Source organism: Numida meleagris, chromosome 1 (assembly GCF_002078875.1).
Source record: "Numida meleagris isolate 19003 breed g44 Domestic line chromosome 1, NumMel1.0, whole genome shotgun sequence".
Lineage (NCBI taxonomy): Eukaryota > Metazoa > Chordata > Aves > Galliformes > Numididae > Numida > Numida meleagris.
In genome coordinates, this window is record NC_034409.1 from 151,121,662 (window position 1) to 151,148,476 (window position 26,815).

The following is a 26,815-nucleotide window of genomic DNA, read 5'->3' on the forward strand; positions in this document are numbered from 1 at the left end:
ACAGTGCACAAAATTTTAACTTAACTACTAATCACAGGATAGATATCTTTCTTGACTTATAAAATGTGTTGCTTTTTTTTCCTGCTAGGGAGTTTTTATATAATGGAATCATGCATTATATTAGACCTCATTAGTAGAGCAATAACTGTTCTGGGTAATGGTCCTCCTACAGCTGTTGTTGTAACTGGATAGATAATATTTCTAGTAAGCAGCCGTTTGTCTTACAGAGTGAAAATTTTATGAGTAAAATGGTAATTCCTAAGAAGTCAGTCACAAATCACAGCACTCTCTTTGTATCAGGTAATTACAGAAAGTTTCACTCAAGATCAGGAGCAAATGTTCACAGATGCATTGCATCAACCTAGAAGATCTTCAAAAATAGCCTGGAGAGAAATACACTTTTTTCCACTCTCAACAGAACCTTGTGCCGCTACCATTCTCAGAGAGACATGAAGAAAGCTATCATCCCAAGATTTGTGCCAAAATATAAAAGTTGACAACACTAATTTCTTCGTTAATGTAATCCTCAATATTGCAAGAGTTGAGAAGGCAGTGTATGCCAGGCAAATTGTGTAATCAAAGCCAGGGCTGAAGTTTACACTCCTACTGTCAAGGCAGGTAGACAGCCAGAGGTACTGCCCATAGAATCATCATAGAATGGCTTGGGTTGCGAGTGATCTCAAGGATCATCAAGCTCCAACCCCCCTGCTGTCTCATGGACATGTGAGCTGCACTCACAACCGTTGTCCAAGTGTCTTCATGGACAGCCAGCTGGGACCTTCCATCTGTGCCAGTGGAGGAGAATTTGCTATTCCAGTTGTCTCCAGAAAGATAAGAAAACTTAAGGACTATTTTCACAAATTACACAGGTACACAAAGTGGTCACCTAGGAAAGAGGGTAATGACTGCAAACAAACGTGCTCACATCATGCTGTCAGAAAACCCAGCTAAATCAGGTGTTGCAAATGCATAGCCAAATGTCCAAGTCTTTTTTTCTCCACTCCCTCCACCTCCCTCCACACACAATCCCTTCTCAGTAAATCTGTGCTTAATGAGCAGAAAGAGAGTAAGTAGCAACTTCAATCTGAACACACAGCATTTCCAAAGCATGCTGCAGGGCAACACTTGTACCTGAGGATGAGGGATCAGGCACAGTCCTGAGCCAAGCTACATGTAACCCACTGAGTCCAATGCAAACGTCAGTTCACAGTCACAATTCAGAAACATTTAAATCTTTTGAATATGTACAGTTCTTTTTTTTTAAAACCAGGAGATTATGCTGTATTTCTTGCATTCAGTACACATCTATCTTACAATGATATCAGCAAAACTGGAATGAGTGTTATGAGTTTCCTACTTCAAAAAAAACACCCACAAAGTTTGAATCCTCACTGACTCCTCATCAAAGATAACAGCATTTCAGAAATCCAAGTAACGCTACAGCTGACTGCTGATCATTATTTACAATACAAATCCCTGCTTTCATAAAGTGTCAGACTATCCTCAGAGTAACAGCTTTTCAGCTGGATTTGATTCCCATTTCTGGTAAAAACAGTAGGATTTGTCTCATCAATTTCTTCTGCAAAAGTGATTCCTGTGGAAGCTGCACAAAGACTTTCTATGCAAGTTACAAGGAAAGCTGTCTAATTAGTTAATTAGAGGTCACCTATGGATGCAAGGAAGAACAGACTTCATACTAGAGTTTTAGAGCTATTAGCATCAGCTTTAATCTGCATAGGTTGCTCCAAAAGTAATGTCTCTCGTTTACTTACATGGAACCTACAATAGCCACAAAGTGCAAAATAACACTATTTGATAGAGCAAATGCTCAGCTACAAAACACTATTTTTCAACATAGTCACCATCATTAGCTGTGCATTTTCATCTGCAATGAACAAGAACCTGCACACTGTGCTCATAAAAATCTGCACCAGCAGAGACGACCTCTTTTGCTGTTGCCACTGCTGAAGTGCACCACCCACCACCTCACTGTGCTCACACCCAGTTTGGTCTCTGTCATACTGCCCCTCTGCTGCCATCCATTGCACACCAACGAAATGATGGAATATTGGTGGGAAGGTTCAACCTCTACTGCCATACCATCCACATCCACCTCTGACATCATGGGCCAACATAATAAAATAGGAGGCATTATTTTCAGAGCAGCCTTCACAATAACACTTCCAGCAAGACCAGCAGACCTCACTGGAACAACCGGCTGCTACTAATGGAAAAATACACTTACAGCTTCAAAGTCTAGGAGTGAGCACTCATCAGCTACATACAGTAGAACTGGGTAGACATTACATTCCTCAAAGAAGCAGAGGATCTATCAAAACTGGCAACACGACTGTAATTACATTAAACTGCAATACTAATTTAGTGAACATGTGCAAGTGAGGCACACTTTTATTGTTAAATTATACCAGTAGCAGTCTGTTCCACGTGCAACCGGGCATTTGGAAGTCACGGTACTACAGCAATCTAGAAAACTAAGGTTAGGCATTTGTGCAAGCACACATGATGATGAATCAATGAAACATTTCTTGCATTACATTGAGGGTACCCTCACACACACAGCATTTCTTTTACCACAAGAAGATGTAAGAGTGAAGACGCAAAAACATTAGGATAACTGCAACCATGTGCAAAGTGGAGAAGATACAGACAGTAGAAGTATCCTTGGAGCAGAGGAAAATCATGCTAAGGATCTTGGGATAATGGAAAAAAACATACATCCGACTGGCTGTGTGTACATGCTAATCCAGTTTTAGGATGGTTAGAAACATTTCCTTTACTGAGAGATACCTATTTTCATACCAGATGTTGGCCACTTTTCCAAAGTCCAAGAAGCAATGGTAATTTCATGAGGTGAACGTTTCGTTCAAGTGAAAAAAAGCAAGCAAACACACAAGGACTGATGCAGAGTGTTCAGGGGAGAATGTTCTCAAAAGGCATAAAAGAGATTAAAAGCCTTCCGATGTTACAATATATTAATAAAATCACTTTTCCTCACCTGTTGTCATCATTCAAAGAGAGGGAAGCAGACTCAGAAAGAGCAGGGCATAGAAAGAGGTCAAAATGTATTGCAGGATGAGGACTACACCCATACACTAGAGCTGAGACTGCAAAGCGAAAGCTTAAAGGCAACCTTCTCCCCCTCCCTGAAAGTGCAATTTCAGAGTCATCTGCTTTGGAAGTGTTAGTGATGGATCATTTCCCAAGCGTGAGCAGCAAGCTACTTGAATGACATTCATGATATCCATCTTCCTGAGGTGTCCACATCAATAAAAGTAGATGATAAAAAGTAAACACATTACATTCAGATAGTTGAATAAAATGAAATTTTCTCTACTCCCTCCAACCGTTTTTATCCCAAGCTTTCAAAGCCTTATTTACATTCATACAAAATCTGTTTACAGTCAACTTCACTGTTGAGTTGGTGTTTTTTTGGTTCTTTTTGTTTTTTTTTTTTAACACCAACTAAGACACAAAGCAAAGCTGGCCAGGTGTCTCTAAACCACAGCGCCAGCTGTTCCTAACCAAGCTCACAGGAAATAGCAAGGCAAATATGCAGTATTTGAAACATCTGGAATAGATTGCAGAGTCTTTGAAAATTGTGTTCCAATTCCCTTCCTCCTGCTGATGAGATTTCAGGCTACCAAACTGCTGCATCAACTACAGAGGATTAGATAACCCTACATACTGTTTGTCTGACAGAGAATTTTTCTGAGCTAGTGCAGTGAAAAACAAAAAAACAAAACACATGAAAAGCAAACAAGCATCTGCAGGAAACCTTCTGTAGAATGCACTGGAGCAAAGCAAAATAAATCTGTCAGATGACTGCTATGTAATTTAAGGAAACTGACACAGGTGGAGAATTGTACTAGTGGTAAACATACAAAAAGGAATCAATATTGCATGCTTTGCACAGTTGCATTTACTCATTAAAAGAAATACCATTACAGAGTATGTTGCCATAAAACATGGGAAAAGTTCTGATCTCTTTTGTCAAGTAACTTGCTTGTAATTCCACAAATATTGCAGAGTGTGGTTTTCAATGTGAAACAGAAAAAAAACAACAAGCCTAAGTCTTAATTAGCAAAACAAAGCACTGTTTTATTATCTGTTTCTTATTTCATAAGGACAATGGATGCAAAAGAACAGAGAAACAAACAGCTAAGTTTAAAAGGAACTTCCAATCAGATGTTGAATACTTAATTTTATTTTCCATAAAAAGCTGGGAAGTGAAGGTGCCCCTAAGGTTTTAACCACTTTCAGAATCTCTGAAAGATTAAGAAAACTAATAATGTAACCAGTTTACATATACATATTTTAAACATTCATTACAGATACAAAATTGAATACAGCACTAAGTCAAAACATAAACCTCATTTTTAATGTTAGTAATAAAAAGGCAGAATTCTAATATAAAAAGAAAACTGGAGGAAAGTATTTGTAATTTTTTGCATTTTGCAACTGAGATTCCAGTTGTACAAAGGACTGAGAGATGCATTCTCCTTCTTAGGTAGAAGCATAAATGATAAACATTAAAGGAAATCAAATGTGCATGAACACTTAGAGTAACCTCCAAAGAGATGATATTTATAGCAAAGTAACGGTATAACTTAAATGAATACTGAGAGAAGTGCAACACACTTTTTCCAATTTCAGAGCTTTAAAAGTAAGACTTCTTTTCCTTCACAGATTATGTCCAAAGGTATCTTGCAATTAGTTCATTCTTATGAAATGGCGAAGTATTTATTCTAAAACAAGCCTTTTTTCCTCTTTTTCTTGAGAATACCCTAAAAAGATGTTGAGTTTATACCAACTCAAGACTTTTTAAACAGAGCCAGTGTTATAAATCAGGGAATACATTTGTAATACTCTGTTTCAGGAACAAAGGTGCACACACAAGGATCCAGCTGCATAATCCAGGACTACAGGCGCAAGGCCGTCCATCCCTGCTAACATGGGCTCCATTAAATAACAGGATCATACATACATAAGAAGAAGGGCTTTCAGGCTCAAGCCCAAACCTACTAAAATCCCTGTGAGGAAAGCCATGATGAGAAACAATTCAATGCCTTTACCTCAAAAATTACATCTAACAGTAACTATACCAAAATAGTCAAACTAACAAAAAAAATGCATATAGCTCTTATGAAGATTAAACAATTTGGAGAATATACTGTTACAAAATATATTTTGACACAGTTCCTAAGAAGCAATTTAAATAGTAATCTATGCAGAATTATTTACAGGGGAATCAGTGTGGGGTATCAACTTTAAGTAAACCAGTATACTGGTGTGAATTTGATAAAATATTGACGAATGCAAGTTTGTGACACCAAGGAAACTTTAGTAAACTTAGCAAAATTGTTCTACATAATCATTAGATTAAACTAATTTATAGAAAAAAATTGTCTGGACTGGTTAATCTAAATCATTTAAGGTATTTCATTTTACTCAAAGTTCAGATCAACAAGTCAGTGGTACATACATTTTGTGAAACAAGTTACCACTTACATGTGTCAGATAAAACAAGCACAGATTAACCAAGTCTGACTGTACCTAGTCTATACTAATAGATGGTTTGCTCTTACTTCAGCACTATTTTTTTTTAGTAAGCACATATGCAAATGTGCTGAAACAAAAGGCAGCAATTATAAATATTTATTAGAATGACCACAACTGGCACTTGAGCATAAGCCATCCTGTCATTCATTTTTGAAGCTGTATCTTCACTAATTTGTCTTCTGTTTTTAGTAGTCTTCTATCCTATTAACTTGCAGGATTACAGATCATCTGGAAATTTCACACTGGTACAAGAAAGGAATGTCTGTTTGATGCAGTCTGGAGATAAAGAAAGAATTGTACTTCAGTTCATTGGAGAGATTAAACGTAAGCAACACTGCTAAATGGTGTTTAGTGTAGAAGCAGCAAAGAACAGCCTTCCCCCGGGTGGTACAAAAAAACCTGACAACTTAGTATTTTGTCAAAGCCATGTTTCAAGACAACATCTGAGAATATTTTATTAAACATTACATTTTTTCTTCGTTAAAGCTAAAAGCCATTATACAGGAAGTTACCTGTCTACAGAAGAATAAGGCTGTTTGAAGTGTGATAGCAATTAATTTGAACTTCTTGTTTCAATACTTACGACACTTAAATAGCATTTAGGTGTCCAGTTCTCTAAGGAAATTCCAGACACCTTATCAACTCATACACCCCAGTGGTGAGAAATGCTTATAGCTAAAGGAAGCCACCAAAGTCAGACAGGACAACTCATTAACATCACTCAATACTGAGTAAGGTCTCAGTCTTTTGTCCAAATGTGGAATTTTAAACAGAAGGATAACAAAGAATCACAGACCATGTTACCCTACACTCTCATTCTCTACAAGGTAATTTTCAAATACCACTTAGTCCTAGTGATTATTTTTAAAACAGTATTTTTACACTTCATTATAATGAAAACTAATAGGTACAAGTTTTCACAGTCTCCTTTGTAAGAATTTCAATATTCTGAAAAGACTGTTGTATTATTTAAGAAAGTGAGAAACACGCTACTCCTGTAAAAAGGTAATTCTGCCATGCAGTTGCCACTTTACATTGATAAATAATGATATACTGCATTTTAGTAAAGTTTAACTTACCACAGTTTCACAAAAGTCAGAGTAAAAAAAATCACAGTGATGTTAATAGGTTCATTTCATGATCAAGGACTGTACAGCATGGCACTATTATTTATGAGTGCTGTTAACCATATATCACTGTCTTGAACAGAAGAAATCATCTTTTCCAGGTAAATGCTTTTTTTTTTCCCCTTCAGATTTCCAACAATGTGTTGCTTTTTACTCCATATTAATACCGTGGCCAATCTCAGAAAAAGTTAAAAGTCTGCTTTACCACACAAAATGTTGCTACACAGTTAAAATGCTTAAATGCTGTGCTTTGACTTAAGTAAACTTCAGAGTAAAGGAGATGCTGCAGTACTTATTTCTGGATTTAGATTTATCTCATCGTGAAGTTCAGGTAAAAAGTTAAAGCAGACATCTCCATTTGTGTTTAATTTACACGATGAAGTCCAATAGGTCCACCTAATGGATAAAAAGCATTAAGAGTGAATATGTGCCAGACTGATCAGTCAGCTACCTGAAGGATACATAAAGCACATTGTCGCATACACAATAATCATCCTTGTACATGACTATCTTAGGCCAGTCATGTAAAGAGAAGCAATACTTATCTATTGTTTGCAAGTTCAGACTCATGTCAGTCAGATGTATTATGCAGGCAGATTAGTGCTTCCGAGCTTGCTAACATCAGGTTGACTACTACAGCCAGTTTTCCACAAAGGACAGTATCTTGATGGGTAACAGATACTACTTCTTGCATATGATAAACTACTAGTTCTACTTTGTTTTTGTTACTGAACATTAGTTCCAGGGAGGACTGGGGGTAGCAATGAGTATACATTGTTTATTTTCAAGTTTAATGATTTCAAGAGACTTAAGATATTCCCAAGTATGTGTAGAATAGATGCAACATTCATGACAGATGTTAAAAAATCATGCAACAACAAGATGTTCTTGCTGTGTGACTGAAGGTTGTTTGTTTTTAAATGCAAATATTTCATCTAGTTTGCCTGGGAGATAATCTCATCTCAACCTACAAACTGCTTACCTTTAATACAAGAAAAAGAATCTTGTTCTGTGAGCAGCTGCCATGCTTTCAGACATGTTTCTGACTTTAAGATAATTGACAAAGCCTCGAAAGAACAGGAGGAGTCCTGAAAGCGTAGAAAATGAACAAAATGAAGTATATCAACCTGAAATACCCCACTTAAGATTATTTTTAAAAATTCAGATTATATGAAAAACTGAGGTCTTTATGCATCATTTACAAGTTTAACAAGCAAGTCTTCTACTTGTACTTTGTATAAGAATACATCAGTATGGAATGCTTTTCAATAGTTTTACACTCACCCTGAGTTAATGTATCATCTGCTAAAGACACTACATGAAAAGCACTAAAAAGATCAAACTCAAAAGAACTTACTAGTGTGTTAGGAGGTTATATGAAGTACAAAACTTACCTTGGAAATATTTAAACTGAAAAATGTTCAACAAGTCAAAATAAAAAGACAGTACAAATTGTTCCCGCAACAAGCCAATAATAAATTATAGGAGATTATTGAGGGGAATTATCGAGATAATTATCGATTATCGATTATGGCTCGAGATTAAACCCTCTAGGAAAACGCACTTGTCCAAGAGGAAGGGGAACAGCAGTCAGTTCAAAGAAAGTTACTCCTCCTGTGTAACAATTTACTTTTTGCCAACTCCGCAACTTCAATTATTTTTTATTTTTTAAATTTAGTCACACCCAGAAAAGCACCGTTGCATAGTGAACAGCTATAGAGATGTATAGCTCTTCAGTCCATTCTCTTCTGCTAAGTTAGCTTCAACAGATTATTTTAGCTCTGTTGGACTCTCCTTGATCCAACATATCAATTTGCCCCCCAAAAGTTGGAGGTCGAAATCTCACTTATACAGACAGCAGAGAGAAGCAGAAATCTAGAGAGCAATTCATTCTAGAACAGGATGTACTATCTAACCAAGTCCATGTTCTTTTTTCCCCTTCATATGTGAGAAAATGCCCCCAGCCTGTGGTTCAGACACAGAAAACCAACTTGTAAATGTTCAGGGCAGAGCAGAAATGTCATGCTATCCATTTGAGAGCTCATTTATCATTTTGACAAGCATCAAAAAATACAGCAAGTATTAGTAAATACTTTCAAAGTCTATGGAGACAATGCAAACCACTAACATTTTAATTTTTTAAATAATCTAAGACTGATACTTTGGCACATTAAATCTTTGTACTTTCCCTACAGTGTATCTGGTACTTGCCCTTAGAAAAGACACACTAGGCAAGATCAATACTGAGTAGTATTCTTTAGGAAAAGCCTAAGTTTAGATTAAGTATGCATCTTAGCATTTAAAAAGCAAGATGACCACAATCAGAAAATTAAGTTTACCATATATACACTTTAGGTAGATAACCAAATTCCATGGGTAGTTCTCAGTATACAGGCATTGGGTTCATTTACACTTTTAAAGAACATGCAGATACCTTGAAAATATATACCTGTGTTTACATATACACATATACACAATAAGATTCCAAAGATTCAAATAAAAATTCAAACAAAGGTTAACAAATTCAGCAAAGGATTTAATTCTGTTCTCTCCATCTTAATAAAAATGATTGACAGTTACACAGACATTTTGCTATTTGATGTGCTTATCCTTTTTGCTGTCCTTGATGAGATACTGTTTCCTACTCTCATTTCTTTTGTAAATGTTTTTTTTTTTTTTTTGCCAATTTTTGTTTTACTTCCCTTATGCATCTTCAAATTCCAACATCCTTAGGACACACACAGACAAAAAAAGAAATGGAACAAAGGAAAGAATAGAAAACAACCCTAGAGAATACTATGCTAACCACCAGAACCTTGACTTAAGCCAGATACATCTCTATGATTAAGGTAAACACTGGATGGAAAATAGAGTGGTTAGATCCAGATCAAAAACCAGTCTATTACAAAATCTGCTACACAGACCTTACTAGAGATAGCCCCATATTCAGCTCAAAATCAACCAAAACAATAAAAGGTGATCAGGAAGATTTTAAGGTGTCTGAAAACGTATCTTCTGTATTACAAGTTGGAAAACCAGTTCATGTTCAACCCATATTTTATATTTCTATTTGTAGAGAAGAAAGAAAAAACAACACAAAATGTAGTTTCCATTGTGTTGCTTAGAAAGAAATCTTGTCTAACATTTAAATTTAAAAGTGAGAACTGTCTCTCTCCCCCTAGGTTTGTTCGCTGTGCATGACAAGTCTTTGGAAATAGACTTTTCCTTTCCATGATTTTTCCAGACTTTAGAAGAAGTGAGGGAGCATGAACAGATGGGTGAACACCAGAAGAGAAAGACAGCAAAATGTGGGCTTAAGTATGTCAAAATGCAGAAGAAAGAGTCAGATTCTATTTACTCACTTTTAAAGAGGAACAGGATATGATACTTCGGATATTCTGATTGGAAAGTTACCTGAAACAATGATACGCAGACCTAGCTGGAAGAACTTCCATGATTTGATAATACTCCTTCATTTGCTACTAAGTAGGTATATAGGGGTAAAGCCTGGTATGGTGTTCTAGCAATTTCAGGTTAAACCACGTTATCAGTTTAAAAACAATGTTGGTAAAACATCACGTAAAACATTTGTAAGACAAGGGAATGCTAATTGCTGGATATAAACTGCATGCATCACAGTGCCTTGGAGTAAAAGGTGAGTTAAGTGCAGGCTGAAAATAAGGCTTTCCGAAATCAAAGTGGACTGAGTTCTGAATAGGACAAGTACTTCAAAAGACCAGTGAAAAAGCACCAGAAAGCTTTGCTTTAACTAGAAGTTTATCTGGAGATATTTTAGCATGCAAAGAAGTGTTTCACTTGCTACTTAAACACAATCATCTCAAATAGAATGTGAAAGTATTTGAGGTACTGATGTTATGGAATGTTACATCTGCAGTTTCTACACGCCTCTAGTAACCAAGAGGTATACAGAGCACAACAGTAGAGGAAGTTATTAGGAAGCCTAATGAATGTCCTCAAACTTTATTAAGAGGAAGATACAGAAAAATACAGGAAAAAAATAATTTTTAGTGTTTTTGGCATTTCTCGAGATGAATATGTCAAAAGTAATCAGAATCTCTCTCTCAAAAAAAAAAAAAATTACTCAACATTTTACTAAAATGTGCTGTTAGACTCAAAGGGAAGAGTGCCACCTACTGAACCAGCAGTTTACTATGCTTCCAGAGCTAGAAAATACAATGGATAGTAGCACTCATCCTATAAAAGCAAATCACTCCAAATTTCACATTCAAATCACAAAATCCACAGTAGGAAAAAGGGCATAATGCTTTAGGTTTGGTATATCATCATTAAAAATATACCCATCAGGTTCTGCTCTTCTGTCTAAAACTTTGAGAATAGGCAGACAGACTGAAGAAAAAGCCGATGTCATGGAAGCACTGTGATCAGAAAGCATGAAGCCATTCTCTTGTATGACTGAGGAACTACTGATGCAGAATGCATTTCAAAGGACTAGAAAAGGACATTTTATAACCTTCGTGCAAGGTAACTGACTCTTCCTTCCTAGGGTCAGTCATATTTCTTAACATTTTAAGACTTGACATATGAGTAATATACAAGTACTTGGTATCACTCACTTTCACTATGCTCTCTGCATAAAACCTAGACATTTCATTACACAGTTCTGCACCCTTAGATCAGCATGAGCAAATTAAAAAGCACAAGCCTCAGACATGTACACAATTACACATGTAGAACAGAATTTTGAGTTGAACGTTATTTGAATAATCTGCATTTCACACAGTAACATAATATGTTAGTAATCTAGTGAGCGCTACAGAAATATGAACAGCATACAAAACCATCAACAGCAAAAGAAAAATATGCAGCGGAACATGAACTCTACTCACAAGGACATGATGTATTTCAACAAAACAAATATTTTCCATTGCCACTTACCAAGTACCAGAAATATCCACCAAAGCCAGTACTGTCCATTGAAATATCCAGTAAAGTAATCTGAAAACTGCAATTTATACACAAGGCTTAGTAAGACAAATGACTAAGACATACTTAATGCTTTATGCAAACACTGGAAGCGGAGAGAAAAGTAAATTTAAGTTAAAATAATGTATTCTCCTAAAAGGCAACACCAGTATTCGTGCAGTAGCTTAATATACAAGTAAAGGTACCAGTGTGACATCAACTTTGCCTAAGTTATTTCAATACCTTTAAAGAGACATTATATATACATATACGTAGCATATATTCATCCTGGCAGGTAATACTTGCTAGAATCATCTGACATTTTCTATTAGGATGAATCCACTGACAATTTTTTTTCCTGCCATCCCAAGCACATTACAGCAGCCTGCTGCTTCAGATATTAACACCAAAAGCCACATTAGTTTAATCTTATCAGACGGGGATGTTCTGCTGACCCCTCAAAAGAAGAGCTTTTGACCTTCTGTATACCCCCTACTGTTAATCGCTGCCAAGAATACCAGCCCCATAAAGACCCCCAACTCATTAAAGTCTTTTCATTTTCAAACTAGCATTCAGTTCCCAGCAGTGAGCTGAACGCAACTAAATGAACCTTGAAGAGGCATTTCAACTGTTCCTGTTAGTGACCATGGTAGACAGTTTTGTCCTCTCTGATGTGGGAGGCAGCTGGAGGGCAGGGTGTGATGATGCTGGAGACAGGTATCTTTGCCTTTACCAGACTCCAGACTGCATGCTTCACTGATAAAAAAAGAGGCTAATCAAATGTCTCCAAAGCATACATAAGAAATAGGAATGAGGAGATGTGTGAAAACTTGCTTGATGAAACTAAAAAACCTTTTCAGGAGCTTTGTATATTTCTCATACACCTCCATTCCCTCTGTCATTCAGTATGTCCCAGTAGACCTCTTTTTCATTTCTAGAGCATTTCAGTAGTTATCAAGCAAGAAATCGTGCAACTCAGGCATCATTTACTCTACCAAAAAAAAAAAGGTAATACTGGGCAACCTCTTCAAACAGATAAAAATCGGAGACGCTAAAAGAACTGTAGATATAGCTGGGTTTTTTTGTTCCCCTCAAGTAACTGCACTGAAATTAAAATGTTTCCTTCAAAATAAAGCCAGCTCCCCTGAAACCTTTAAAGGCTTAATGCTATACTGTATTCATCTTCAATAGTAAACCAAGAAAAAAAAATCTATAAACAGAATTGCTAAATTGAACTAAAAGAACCAGTACGCACTTTACCCCTATGTAAATACTACAATTTCTATTATTCAGCAAAGTTAGCATTTTGTGTTTTGTAAGTTTATTAAAATATCAAATGAGTTCTCAATTCCCAGAAAGATCACAGCATTATTAATTCCACTTCACCTGATAGTCAATGTTGTTAATTCTTTAAGCATATATTCTTAAAAAAAAAAAAAAAAGAAACAGAACTTAACATCTTTCCAAGTAAATAAAAATGTATCTTAACACCACTGATCAAACAAGTACTGGTCTATATGTATTACTCATTTTTTTCAAGCAAAAGAAATCATTGTTGCAGAATTTACTGAACAAAACCAATTATATTTGTTTTCTAGAATTTTTTTTTATTTAGACATATGTGTAAAATAGGACTGCTTAGACAATTTTTTTCTTATTACTGAGTGAAGAAGTGCAGTACAAACCTTTTGAGGTGATTGAAATAATGGAACAGAATATTTTTGTGCATACGTATGCATGTGCATCACCATTAAAACAAAATTGTCAGCATATATCTTATGAGCTTCTGTTATTTTCTCTAGAAAGGGATACAGCACAGGAAGATAATCTCCACTGTGAAAAAGGAGCCTTGAGGTCTTGGAATTGATCAGCCCTAGCGTTTCCAAATTAGTAACAGATTATACAAAAGATTTTAAATACAGGCTACAACTCAGTAATTCTTTAAAGAAGTTTCGTATACATTCATTTTAGTATTATGAACATATTTTCAAGTAGACAAGAATAATAAAACTGATACAATGATCAAGTTCTGCCCTCTGTTTAGTATGCCTCAAGTAAAGTTCAAAAGAGCCCCAGTGGATACATAATCTAAAAGCTCGTGTCTTGTCTATTGAGACAAATTCCATTCCAAACCTGAATTCCACTGAAATATACCAGAATCTCATCTAGTCTGGTAGTATTCCTCCGTCTTGGGGAAGGAAAGAAAATACCTTTCAGATGTAAGAAGGATGCAGAACATGTGCCTTCCAAGGCCCCATGCAGTCTTTCCTCACTACAATTCTTGCACTATCGTGCAAAGAGCAAATGAAGTTATGTTACTAGCATGTACAGGAGAAAAAATAAAATCAGAGTTGGCAGCACATAAAAGATGACTAATAATCCAAGATCTTTTCCTTCACTAGGCAGGATGAGATTTTAATGTTGTGTCACAGACATGAGGAATTCAAGTTCGGAATCATTAAGTTTCACCTAGTATTCTCTTAGAGATACTGCCTCCATTTAGTTAACATAATTTTCTGGAAGAATTTAAGTTGGTAAAAATGTAACTAACTTCAAACTTGATTTTGACTCAAGACTGTATGTATGTATCTGGTTTTCTTTTCCCTGTAAGACACAAGTGAGAAAGTGGTGGTTCTTTTCCCTTGATATGCTGAGCCACCACTTGTAAGTCTTGAAAGGAAGTGGTGAGAGTAGTCTTTTTAGGAAACTTTCTGAATAATACAAATGACATTTTTATAGTTGCTCCACTTAAACATGCTTTTAAATATTTGTGCAAAGAATTAGTCAATCTACATTTATTTTAGCGGAAGTCCAACATGAATGGTAAATTGGATAAAAATAGATTAAGCTTCATCATTACTAAGTATATATGAATATATAGTAAGTAAATTCCCTACCAAAGTGGAAGTTAGAAAAAGTTCTAGGCACTAAGTGCTGGAAATTAATATACTTGTTTTTAATGCCAATACTGTGTATGCTTGGATAAATTGTTATGGGTTGGTTCTACAAGCAGAATCAAAAAACATACCCGTACAATGAGAATCCATTTGATCAGAGAGAGACCAAATCCACAGATTGCACCATACCTTCCAGCTATGGTATTTGTTATACAGAAGGATAAACAAAATCCAATCCAGTTGAAAATAAATGCCACTATAAAATAAAAGAAACAGTAGCTTTTGTTAATCTGTATAGCTAAGTAAACAGACTTAACATTAATTTCACTTATTAACTAAAAAGGGACATGCTTACAGTCAGAAGTTCCTTTTTGGTAATTCAGGCTGTCAGATTTACTTTGAACCAAGATATTCTCAGTGGCATAGTCACTTAATAATAAAGTAAATGCTAAACAGGTTCTGACCTAACACTTTAAACAAGAGAACATTCCAACATAAAAGATAGTAATACTTTGCTACAGAAATCTGACCAGACAACACTAGACAAGAAGGGTGAATGCAAACAAAGGACTTGAGCATACAATATTTGGATTAAAACAGAAAATAACCTTGCTACGTTTTTATAATCCAAACAGTTATACGCACACATACGTGCATGTGCCAAGGCTGCATATTCAGCTTTATTCAGTTTGGATAGAACAGAGTAAAAGCATCTGATCTTGCTCTGCGAACACAGTATAGAGATGAAGATAAATTCAGAGGTTGGTGTTTCATTGGTTACTGTCTTTTCTTTTAGATCTGTATCCAAGCATCTGATAAGAAAACTTGGATGCTTAACATAGACACTTAAAAACAAACCAACAAAAAGGACATTGAGCATGAGTACTGTTGCTACTTCCATTAATTTGATACAGCTTACAGTGGTTACATGATTAAATGTTTCATGTCTTACTGCTTATCCAGTTGACAAGCAACAACATCATACGCATGGACTTGAGTCTGCGTGCATTGGGTCAAAGTGACGTATTCCCAATTAGGCAGTGTACCAGCCTTGGGAGTGAGGGAACTAAAGAAAAAGCCACATTTCAGAACATCTGAGAGAGCTAAAGGAAGACAACAACTCCTAGAAAGGACCAGACAGCTTACATGAAGGAAATTAAGCCCACGGTAAGCCCAGAAGACATTGAAGAGGCAAGCAGGAATGGAAGGAAGACAGAGGAGAGAACTCCTGCATACAAATTCTTAATGGACTAAAGTCCAGCACTTGGGGGCAGAGCACTCCATCATCAAAGGAAGTAAGCCTGTCTTTGCAGTAAAAATTTGAACACATAGTAAAACTTCAGGAACAGAAAAACTGTTTCTAGATAATCCTTCCAAATGGGTTTTTATTTATTTCTTTGTAATTTAAAACCTTGTTACAATTCCTCCAACAACCCGCATTAAGTTGTGATGATTTTTCCATAAATGCAGAAATGGAATAGTTTGTAACACTGGAGTTCCATTCACCATAAAGAACTGACATTTCAAGAGAAATTTTGAAAGACTTCACATCATCATCACAGTCATCTTGTACAAGTGAGAAAACATCTTGCCTCCGATGATGATGAAAAAGTTTATTTTTGTTCATTACTAATAAAAACCCTCAAAACTTTGAATAAACACTGATTCAACCCAGCATATGCAGAAAGGAAATAAAAAATTATTCTATATATTTTATATTATATAAATTTATGTTATATATACAATAAATATGTATTATATGTATTTCTGTATTTTTAATATATTTTATATTTCCAGCATTTAATTACATATCAGCTGCAGAACAACACATTAGCAATCCTAACATTTACACAGCTTTCCAAAACAGACAGCATTTACACTTGAGAAAGCTTGGACACATCGTTCTGGAAGCAGGAATTCCCATTTTTAAGCATACTTTCCAAATTCACCATACTCTCAAGAGTAACAGATTTACAGAAGCTAGTTCTTCAGAGTGCCTGTTCCTGCCTCAGCATAACTAGTTACTGCTCTTCCTCCTCTCCTCATTACTCAGGCTACAAAGTGTGACTGATTGTGGCTCTGACAGGCAAGCCAGCAAGGAAAAAGAAGACAAGTTTCTAATGGACTAAGCATAATACCTACCACTTCAATGGTTATATAAAGGTTAGGACTTACAGCACCTAAATTTTGTGTATATTGCAAAAAAATAATTTACCCAAGCATACAAAGGGAAATAAGTTCTTACAATCAAATTTTAAACACAATTTTACATTCCTTTCAAGTTAACCTAAACAAAAATTCAAAATAGAATCAACAGTAACTGATTATCAGGAAAATATGTAACACTGAGCTATTTGCACAACGCCTGAAAGACAAGGCATCAACATTTTCCAGTACTGCACACAATAACTTTTTTCCCCTTTGCTTTATTCAGTGTGTTGTTCCATCAAGTTAGCAGTAGACAATGAAAGTAGGAAACAAAAAGCACTAACTGCATAAAAGCTATAAACTATGCAAGTTCACACATCCTAATAAAACTAATCTAAGTAGGGAGATTTGCCTTCCCTATGTAAGTTTCTACTTCTTTCAGACTAGAAGAGGGAGAGACTGCCAAAATGAAGCAACTCTGTCTACAGCTTAGAGAGGACTAAAGTGTGCAAGCTTCTTGCTGCAACAAATTCGACCTTCTGCATTATGCAACAAGAACTGTTTCCTATCCCGAAGGTCATATTCATATTTGATCCTCACTCTCAGCTACTGTCCTCTCCTCTTTAATGAATTTAAGATATTCAGATGAAACGTCCACTGGATGCACTGAAGCCATGACTTTAATCTCTCTCTTTACTACTCTAACCACACACAGACAAGCAGGACTGTTAAAGGATGAGGTTTTTATTTTTAATAAACCCTTGAAGTGAAAACAAGCAGAATAAGCACATGTGAATGTATTTCAAACTATATTAAAAAAAAAACAAAACAGCCATTAGAGTTATTTCATGAAAACAACACTCATACAGAGCAACAGCTAAGAAGCCACTTTTCAAGAAGAGCAATAGGCTAAAATTCTGGTGTTTTCTGCTGGCATTCCAGGCTGCAAGAGCACACTACTGGCTCACGTCTGGCTTTTTCATCTATCGAGCCCCCACTCAGCTCAGCATTATCTTGCCAGGGCAACAGAAACACATCTGCTCCTCTTGTCTTAGAAGAAGCTTTCGAGAGGGCAGCAAGGCATCCATGTGCGGTGAGGAGAAGGAAGCATGTGCACAGCGCCCACAACGTACTGCAGGAGCAGGTGTGGGAGCTTGTGCAGCAGAGCACAGAAGTACTGTCCCGCCTTGCTCGGGAGACCAGCTTACCTACTGGCAGTCTCCAACACCACAGATTTACCATGGTCTCCACCAGGCAATGAGCTCGCCCCACAGAGACTGTGGCGATCCATCCCAAGAACGTGGCTATTCAGGTCTCCGGCTGGAGGGAGTGCCTGAGCCTGCTGCTGCCCAGGGAGAGAGGCAGGAACTCCACCTGTATGAGGTGTGAGCAGGTGGAAGATCTGCTCAGCATAGTGGCAGAGCTCAAGGAGGAGGTGGAGAGGTTAAGGACCATCAGGGAGTGTGAGCAGGAGATTGACTGGTGGAGTAACTCCCTGGCATGCCAGAGAGAAAGGCACCAGGGAGATACCCCCAGAAAGTGATGGACCCCAAGCCCTGTCCCTGTCGGGCAGAGAGGAAGGACCTGAGAGACGGGGAGAGCTAGAAGACAGTCCCAGCTTGGCATCGTGGCCGAACCCCTTCCCTGCCAACCTCACTTCCCCAGGTGCCCCTAAGTAATAGATTTGAGGCACTGGAAATTGAGGGGAGGTGAGCGAGGAGGCACGGAAAGGTTTGCCTGAGACGTTGCCAAGGGCGAGGTGGTCAACTCTGTGCCTCCAGATTGCCTCTGCTAAGAAAGACAGAAGGGTTATTCTCGGAGGTGATTCCCTCCTCGTGGGAATGGAGGGCCCCATATGCAGACCGGACCTGACTCACAGGGAGGTGTGCTGCCTCCCTGGGGCCCGCATCAAGGACATAACTAGAAAACTCCCAGATCTGGTCCACCCCTCTGATTACTGCCCATTCCTGATAGTTCAGAAGTAGCTCAGAGCAGCCTGAGAACTACCAAAAAAGACTTCAAGGCTTTAGGGTGGTTGGTTCACGGAGCGGGAGCACAACTCGTATTTTCTTCTACCCCTCCTGGGGTGACAAGAGACATGAGTGGGCTAGGAAAAGCCAGGTAATGAATAAGTGGCTGAGAGGCTGGTGCAGCCACAGGAATTTGGGGTTTTTCAACCATGGGGCAATTTACTCAGCACCTGGTCTAATGGCCGCAGATGAGTGTCACTTGTCTCTAAGAGGGAAACAGATCCCAGCCCAAGAGCTAGCAGGGCTCACTGAGAGGGCTTTAAACTAGGTAGGAAGGGGGAAGGGGATGCAATGAGACTTGCTAGCGCAGAGCAGGTAGTCTGGGATTTTATACTGGATCTGATGGGGCAAGAGAGTCGAGTGCGGCGGGACAGAGAAAGGCTTGGGGTTGCTGTCACACCAGGAGACTGTGGGGAAAAGCCTCCAAACTGTCCTGTAGGATCTTCTGGGAATTCCTCAGAGGAAATAATGTTGCTGAACCCCCGTCCAAAACCTTCTCGTGTCCCTCCAGGAAGCAGTGGGGAAAAACTCCAGATTTCTTTTGGAGGCTTGAGGGAGGGCCCTTCTAGAAAGGCAGTGTGCCAGAAAGCCCAGCTGAAGTGCCTTTACACTCATGCATGCAGCATGGGAAATAAGCAGGAGGAGTTGGAAACCATGATGTGCTTGGAAAATTATGATCTGGTTGCTATCACGGAAACGTGGTGGGACAAATCTCACTACTGGCACACTGTGACTGAGAGCTACAGGCTCTTCAGAAGGGATAGACAGGGTAGGAGAGGAGGGGGAGTTGTCTTCTATGTTAGGAAGTGGATAGATTGCAAAGAGCTGTGTCTCAGAAACAGCCACGACCAGCTGAGAGCTTATGGGTTCCAATCAAGGATCGGATCAGGAAAGGACATCTGGAGGTTGGGGTCTGCTACAGGCCACCTGATCAGGGGGAGCCTGCTGACGAGGCCTTCTTGCTTCAATTGCAGGAGGTGTCACGCTCTCAGGCTCTTGTCCTGATGGGGGATTTCACCCAGATATCTGCTGGGATAGCGGCATGGTGGGTGGCAGACAATCCAGGAGATTCCTGGAGTCTGTTGAAGATAACTTCCTGGTCCAGTTACTAATTTGCCAGGACCTAGAACCTCTACATGAGGGTGTAGGGGGCAGATTCCATCCCACTGTAACAGTGGAATAAGTCCAAGACTTTCTCACGAAACGGAGTGTATATAAGTCCATGGGGCCAGATGATATGCATCCCAGGGTTCTGAGGGAGATGGCTGATGTGGTTGCCAAGCCGCTCTCCATCATATTTGAAAAATCATGGCTGTCAGGTGAAATCCCCAGTGACTGGAAAAAGGGAAACATTACTCCCATTTTTCAGAAAGGGAGAAAGGATGACCCAGGGAACTACAGGCCGGTGAGCCCCACCTCTGTCCCTGAGAAGATCATGGAGCAGATCCTCCTGGTTACCATGTTAAGGCACATATGAGACAAAGAGGTGATCTGAGACAGTCAGCACGGCTTCACCAAGGGCTGATCTTGCCTGACCAATCTGGTGGCCTTCTATGATGGAGTGATGGCATTGGTGGATGGGGGAAGGGCGACAGATGCCATCTTCCTGGACTTCTGCAAAGCCTTCAACATGGTCCCTCATCATATCCTTCTCTCCAAATTGGAGAGGTATGGATTTGAAGAACGGACTGTTTGGTGGATTAAAAATTGGTTGGTTGGATGCAGCCAAAGGGTTGTGATCAACAGTTCTATGTCTGGGTGGAGGCTGGTCACGAGTGGTGTCCCTCAGGGGTCAGTCTTGGGACCGGTGCTCTTCGACATCTTCATCAGTGACACAGATGATGGCATCGAGTGCACCCTCAGCAAGTTTGTAGACAACACCAGGCTGAGAGGTGCAGTCAATACAGTAGAAGGAAGGGAAGCCATCCAGAGGGACCTGGACAGGCTGGAGAAGTGGGTCCATGAGAACCTAATGAGGATCAACAAGGCAAAATGCAAGGTGCTGCACTTGGGCCGGGGCAGTCTCGGGTATTTATACAGACTGGGGGAAGAACTCCTTGAGAGCAGCCCTGGGGAGAAGGACTTGTGGATCCTGGTGGACACGAAGCTGGACATGAGCCAGCAGTGCGTACTTGCAGCCCAGAAGGCCAACAGCATCCTGCACTGCATCAAAAGAAAGGTGGCCAGCAGGGAGAGGGAGGTGATTGTTCCCCTCTACTCTGACCTCCTGAGGCCCCATCTGGAGTACAGTGTTCAACCCTGCTGCCCCCGGTAGAGAATGAATGCAGAGCTCTTGGAATGGGTCCAGGGGAGGGCCACCAAGATGGTCAGAGGGCTGGAGCACCTCTCCCATGAACAAGAGTTGAGGGAGTTGGGCTCGTTCAGCTTGGAGAAGACAAGGCTCCAGGGAGACCTCATCACAGCCTCCCAGTACTTACAAGCATTAGGGAGACTGACTTTTTACACTGTCTGATGATCATAGGACAAGGAGGAATGACTTCAAATTTTAAAAGAGGGGAGATTTAAGTTAAATACTAGGAAGATTTTTTTTTTTTTTTTTTTTTTTAAACTCAGAGGGTGGTAAGGTGCTGGAACAGGTTGCCCAGAGTTGTGGATACTCCATCTCTGGAGGTTTCAAGAGCCAGGTTGGATTGGATCCTGGGCAGCTTGATCTAGTGGGTGGCAGCTCTGCCCATGGCAGGGGGTTTGGAACTAGATGATCTTTAAGGTCCCCTCCAACCTAAGCCATTCTATGACATTAGAACTGATACAAATCCAGCCCTGATCACTAGAGAGCGGATCCTTTTCTCACCAGCACAATCACAAATTCCAAAAGCAACAGTTTCTTAAAACATATGATTTCACCTCTTCAAGATAAAATAGAGGAAAAAATTTGGAAGCCAACCTAAGTTCCTGATACAAGTGCTATAGCAAACAACACACAAAACCCTAAGTCATTTTGCAAACAAAGTAAAACGCTAATGTAAAAGACTTATTCTTTATACTATATCATCTCCTTCTATTTAGTTATGCTAAACACAATAGTACTTTTCAACTTAGTTGGGAAAGAGGTTTGTAACTTGCACTTACCAAGCTCCTACAAAAGAAATATCTGGCCACTAGATGGCCTCAAGACAAATATTTTTGCAGGTTCAGCAACTACCACTAGATGGTAGCTACACATCACTAATTAATGTCAATAAGTAGGCAGGAACAGTAAAAAAAGAAAAAACACGTATTTGATTATACTTCATTGAATAAATTGAATAACAAAAGCCAATTCCTGTTTCATAGTTAAAGGCAACCATCTCAAGATCTTCCTACAAGTGCCGTACATAACAGTCACAAAAAGGATGTGAAGGAGCACACCTAGAACAAGTTTTTCTTTCCGTGATCCTCTCACAGTTCCTGATATTGTTTTCCTGCGTTTTAACTACATGAGGAAACTTGTTCTAGGTTCTCACTGATCTGCCACCTCTGTTTCCAGCATTTAAACCTAACCCATGTAGGGAAAAAAAAAAAAAAAGAAACCTGTTCTGGAAATTTCATCTTAACTCCCGCTCCCGACCTTACATGCATCAAATTTATGGAGACTTATCTCCTTGGAAGAAGAGACAGGAATACATAACACACACTATTTAAGATCTATACCTACTAAGTTGTTAAGTTCATTTTTCATCTAATTCTTCTATTCCCCCCCCCCCCAAAAAAAAAGCACTGAAAGTGAGTACTACAGATCTATATATGCAGTGAGTCGTTAACTCCTCATATAACGAACATAAATACCAAGCAAACTACGTAAACTCCCATATGTAAATAGTATGTATAATAGCCAAAACCATTTGCTTCTAGCTCAGCTTCTGCACAGCATGATTTTTACTACCACACTCTTAGCTGCAAAGTAAAGTGCTTTCACTTGTGATATAAAGGACTTAAAACATTTTGGAGCCAACAATTCACCCACTTGACTTCCAAGTACAGTGCTAATGAAGGCTTGAATCAGGACTTCAAAGCAAGAGCAAGTTCATACAATACAAGAACCTAAACAGGTTAAATACAAATGGTTGCAGCACAGATGGCCAGATGAAGAAAGAGAAAAAGAAGAAATCCCTTCATCCCCCCAAACTGGACCCTTTTTAATGGTCCAATTACAGAAACAGATTAGAATACAAGACACTTTGTCACCAAACAAATATTTGTATATTTGCTATGTGAGGTAGGCCAATTATTCTCCTCCCAAGATGCAATCCCCAAGCTGTGCATCATACACTAGCATGAAAAAAAGTTTGCTGAAGTTCTATAACCTACATCTCCAGTTGTCAAACCAAGAAATTAAGGAAGACATAAAAGCTACATGAACTAAAATGAAATTCAGGTTGAAAGGCATAAAAAGGATTTCAATGAATAATCAGCTTTCATCCTGATGACTGCTAAGAAGAATAGCTGCATCCCCCACACCAAACTTTTATACAGGTTGCCAAAAACCCATCCATTTCAGAATGGGGAAATACCCTTAAAATTATTTATAATTATGTAATTAGTGAAACTGAAGCAGCTTTTTTTCCTACAAGTAACTTCCAGTGCCTAAATCCAAGTTTGCACAAGACAGTAGGTAAAGTACAAGGCAAAGAATGCACAGCACACAGAAACAGTGCCTGAATAATTGCTGAAGTAGTGCTGGCTGTAATCAGAGATTACCTGAAGACACTACATAGTTATGTGCTAGTGGGTAGCTCAGTTTGAAATTGCGTGGCTGGATTTGTTCCACGAGGCCACCCACAACTACTTAATTCACTGTACTAACGTAGGCAACTTTTATATGGCACATGCTTGCTCTCTCAAATTTCTTTTACCTAAAAATTGTTTGCCAGGTCTCTGTGATCCAGTCTTTAGAGCTGGTAGTCCAACTAAAAGACGGCACAACTACACAACTTACAGTATAACACCATAATACAGTCAAATATTACAGTCTTGCTGCATCTCAAAACACTGATTATTTTTGTCTCCTAATTTGCAAAAGGTGTCACAGGAAAAAGCAAAACACTTGCTACATCTGAAACAGGATGTACTTATATCTGCATACAGGTAAAAAAATAAATTACAATTAATTAATGCAGTTTTATCACAGTTCTCTTTTATATTCCATAGAAATAAGGTACAATTAATAGATACCTCCGTAGGTCTGGGATACAAGATAACTTACTGAAAAATGCCAACATGAAGATGCCATCATTGCCCACTCTAAGCTGATCTGCATCACTGAAATCATCCCGTGGTGGATACTCTTCTTCCTGGATTTACAGGTTAGTGATAATTTAGTGAAAAGTTTATTTTAGAATAACTAACTGTAGGATTAAAGTATTAATCATGTTTCTAAATCTAGAAAAGAACTGACATTTCTGTAACACGTCCACATCAAGGAACTTTAAAGAAAAATAATATCTGCAAACAAGGCCTACGTTACTTATGTTGACAGAGCATGGATTTAACTGAACAGTTTCTGCAGATACTGTCTATTCATCTTAACTTAAATTTCCAATAACTACTTTGGTAATCTAAATCAATAAAAATCCTCTCTTATTATATTTATTTTAACATGCAGCCATGTTGTTACCATAACGATTTTTTTTTCCAAAAAGTTTGTGTTTTATTTTTCTCCCCTAACAGAAAGATCTTTTAATGCTTCAAGTCACAGAATAAAGATTTAGAATAAGGTTAGTATCTTAAAAATGTGAAGCACAGCACTAATCAATTAATAGATTATCCTTCAAACCACTGTAAAATATACGTAAAGGAAACAAAACCTCTAGAGACACTAGAGGGCGTGAGCACATTAAAATTGTTTAAACATCTAGACTCAAAACACAATATTTTATTAAGCTAAACAAAAGTAAACAGATGTCAGTCAAAACAGTGCAGAAAATTCTCTGGTCGTGTCAAAAACCTAAATCTTATCATACTGAAAGTATGGGCCTGTACTGTTTCGCAGTACTTTATTTTCAGCAGGACTTGGCAGATCTAATTAATGTACAGTTGTGCAGGGAAACCGAAATTACACTGTGACAGATTCGTAAAGAGAGTCTGACGAAAACTGTAGAAAACACCTAAAATTATGTTAAGTGAGTAACAGCAAAACAGCGCAGGGTAATAAATTAAATAATGGCTGTCAGTAACAGCAGCAATACAGTCTAGGCAGAAACACGAGCAGCATTTATTTACTTCCCCTGCACTTCCTCTCCAACTGATCATAACAGCTTAGAATTGAAGTAAGAAATATCTTATTAAAAATAATAAAAAAATAAAATCAGCTTAAAGTGAGATTTATTTAGCTGTTTTACTCAGAGAAACAATTATTACTGAAATAATGTACTTCTGATTTTAACGTATTATCCACTCACTGTACCAAATGTTACTTTACATGTATTTTTATACTTACATCTATTCATAACTAAAAGGTAATTAAAAATCACAATGATCTGTCGTGCGATTGCCATATATTCTTCTGTGAACAGTGCAAAAAAAATTTACCAAGGTATGGTGATTACAGTTAAACGTGCTAGAACAAACTGTACCAACTCCAGGCAGCCAGTATTAACCTTTATAACATGGTCAATGAAGTTCCAGTTGCTATCTTCCATTTCAGTTCATTTACCAGGTCTTTGTATCTCAAATAAATTTGAAAACACTGCTGTTCACAAGGACAATTCCAATTAAATTACAAAAAAAAAAAAAAGAGAGAGTTGAACAGCAATCTTAAGAGAGTATAACTCAGGTCTAGATAATGTCAAATGTCCATCAGTGGTCTTCCTAAGCAGCTATGAAAGCATTAGTTTATTTAGCGTGACTTTGCTGCAGCTGCAAGACTGATGAGGGGAAGGGAAGGCTGAAAATGCATTCAACAAAAGGACACATTTGAATATGCTTACATTTAAAATGTATATGCCTCAGAAGCTTATTTTTTCCAAGTTCCAGCAAGAAAAGTTTCCAATTTCAATTTCAGAAGGTCCGTAAAATCTCCTTTTTTCCCCCCTTAAGTTACTTGCTAGCTGCTGTACGTCATGCTGGCTTTTACAAATCAGTTCTCTAACTCCCTCTGTCCTTCATGAAATGATTTCGCTTAGTTACAATAACAAGTTTAGCATGCTTATCTATATACACATTACTAAGGCTTGCATATGTAATAAACATGCATCAATAGGTAACCTAGGGAGATGAAAACAGGCACTTGCAGTGTGAGCAACTTATTTGTCATACTCTATGCCAAAAGGAAATTATAGTGAACTATGTTCTATTTACTGTCTTCAAGAATTGGCATATTCAAGTTATCAGAATCTTCAGTGAAATAGTTTCCGACCTTTAATCCATATTCAGCCCATATCTTTTATCTTTTGTATCACTTTGTACTTGGTTTTATCATCAGTCCCAGGGATCAAATACGTTAATTGGCCACTGCTCAAGTCTTACAAATACAGGTTGCCCTTCACAAACCAGTGCTCTCATTCAGTATACTTAGCACGAAAGCCATCAAACTTTCTTCAGAGTATAATTACTTGCCACCTTTTTGGTTCCAGTTTTTGGAAATGAAAAGGGACAATGCAAAATGACTGTCCCCTCAACTGATGCTTATAAACTGAATAGTTTCATAATCATACTTCGATTAGATATTAATATTTTACTCAATGAGAATAATTTTATGCTTTTGTTTATATTCTTCTTAATGTGAATGTCATTGATAATCTAGTACTATACCTACACACAAATTCCTAAAAAAAAAAAATCTTTTTTTCAATTTCTTATACTGTTTTTGACAAAACGGCCATGTTAAGGATCATGGACAAATTTTTTTTCATTGCTGGACATGTTGAAATTTGTATAAACAGACAATTTAATATTCCTATGAGCAGGGAAACAGTTAAATGGCAAAATATATTATCGATACGAATGGCAAATCACACAGAGGAATTGCTGTAAGCTAAATCTATAAGCTAAAGAGCTTCAAACAGTACACAGCATTTAAGTCAAACCTATTTGCTCCTCTGGAACCATAGTGTTCTCCATAGCTATTTATGGAAGAGAAGGCTGCTTGTTT

The 26,815-nt window shown here is 38.0% G+C and overlaps 1 protein-coding gene across 2 annotated transcripts in view; it reads right to left on the reverse strand.

The window, feature by feature from the left end:
• Positions 4,095 to 26,815, reverse strand: part of NDFIP2 (Nedd4 family interacting protein 2) — a 46,665-nt gene continuing 23,944 nt past the window's right edge. For both annotated transcript variants that reach the window (XM_021416891.1, XM_021416882.1), the window contains 5 exons: positions 23,930 to 24,017; positions 14,680 to 14,804; positions 11,625 to 11,691; positions 7,690 to 7,795; positions 4,095 to 5,856 (listed from right to left, as the gene is read on the reverse strand). In XM_021416891.1, coding sequence (XP_021272566.1) covers positions 7,692 to 7,795; positions 11,625 to 11,691; positions 14,680 to 14,804; positions 23,930 to 24,017 — 384 coding nt within the window. In that variant the 3' untranslated portion in view covers positions 4,095 to 5,856; positions 7,690 to 7,691. The remainder of the gene's footprint in view (positions 5,857 to 7,689; positions 7,796 to 11,624; positions 11,692 to 14,679; positions 14,805 to 23,929; positions 24,018 to 26,815) is intronic.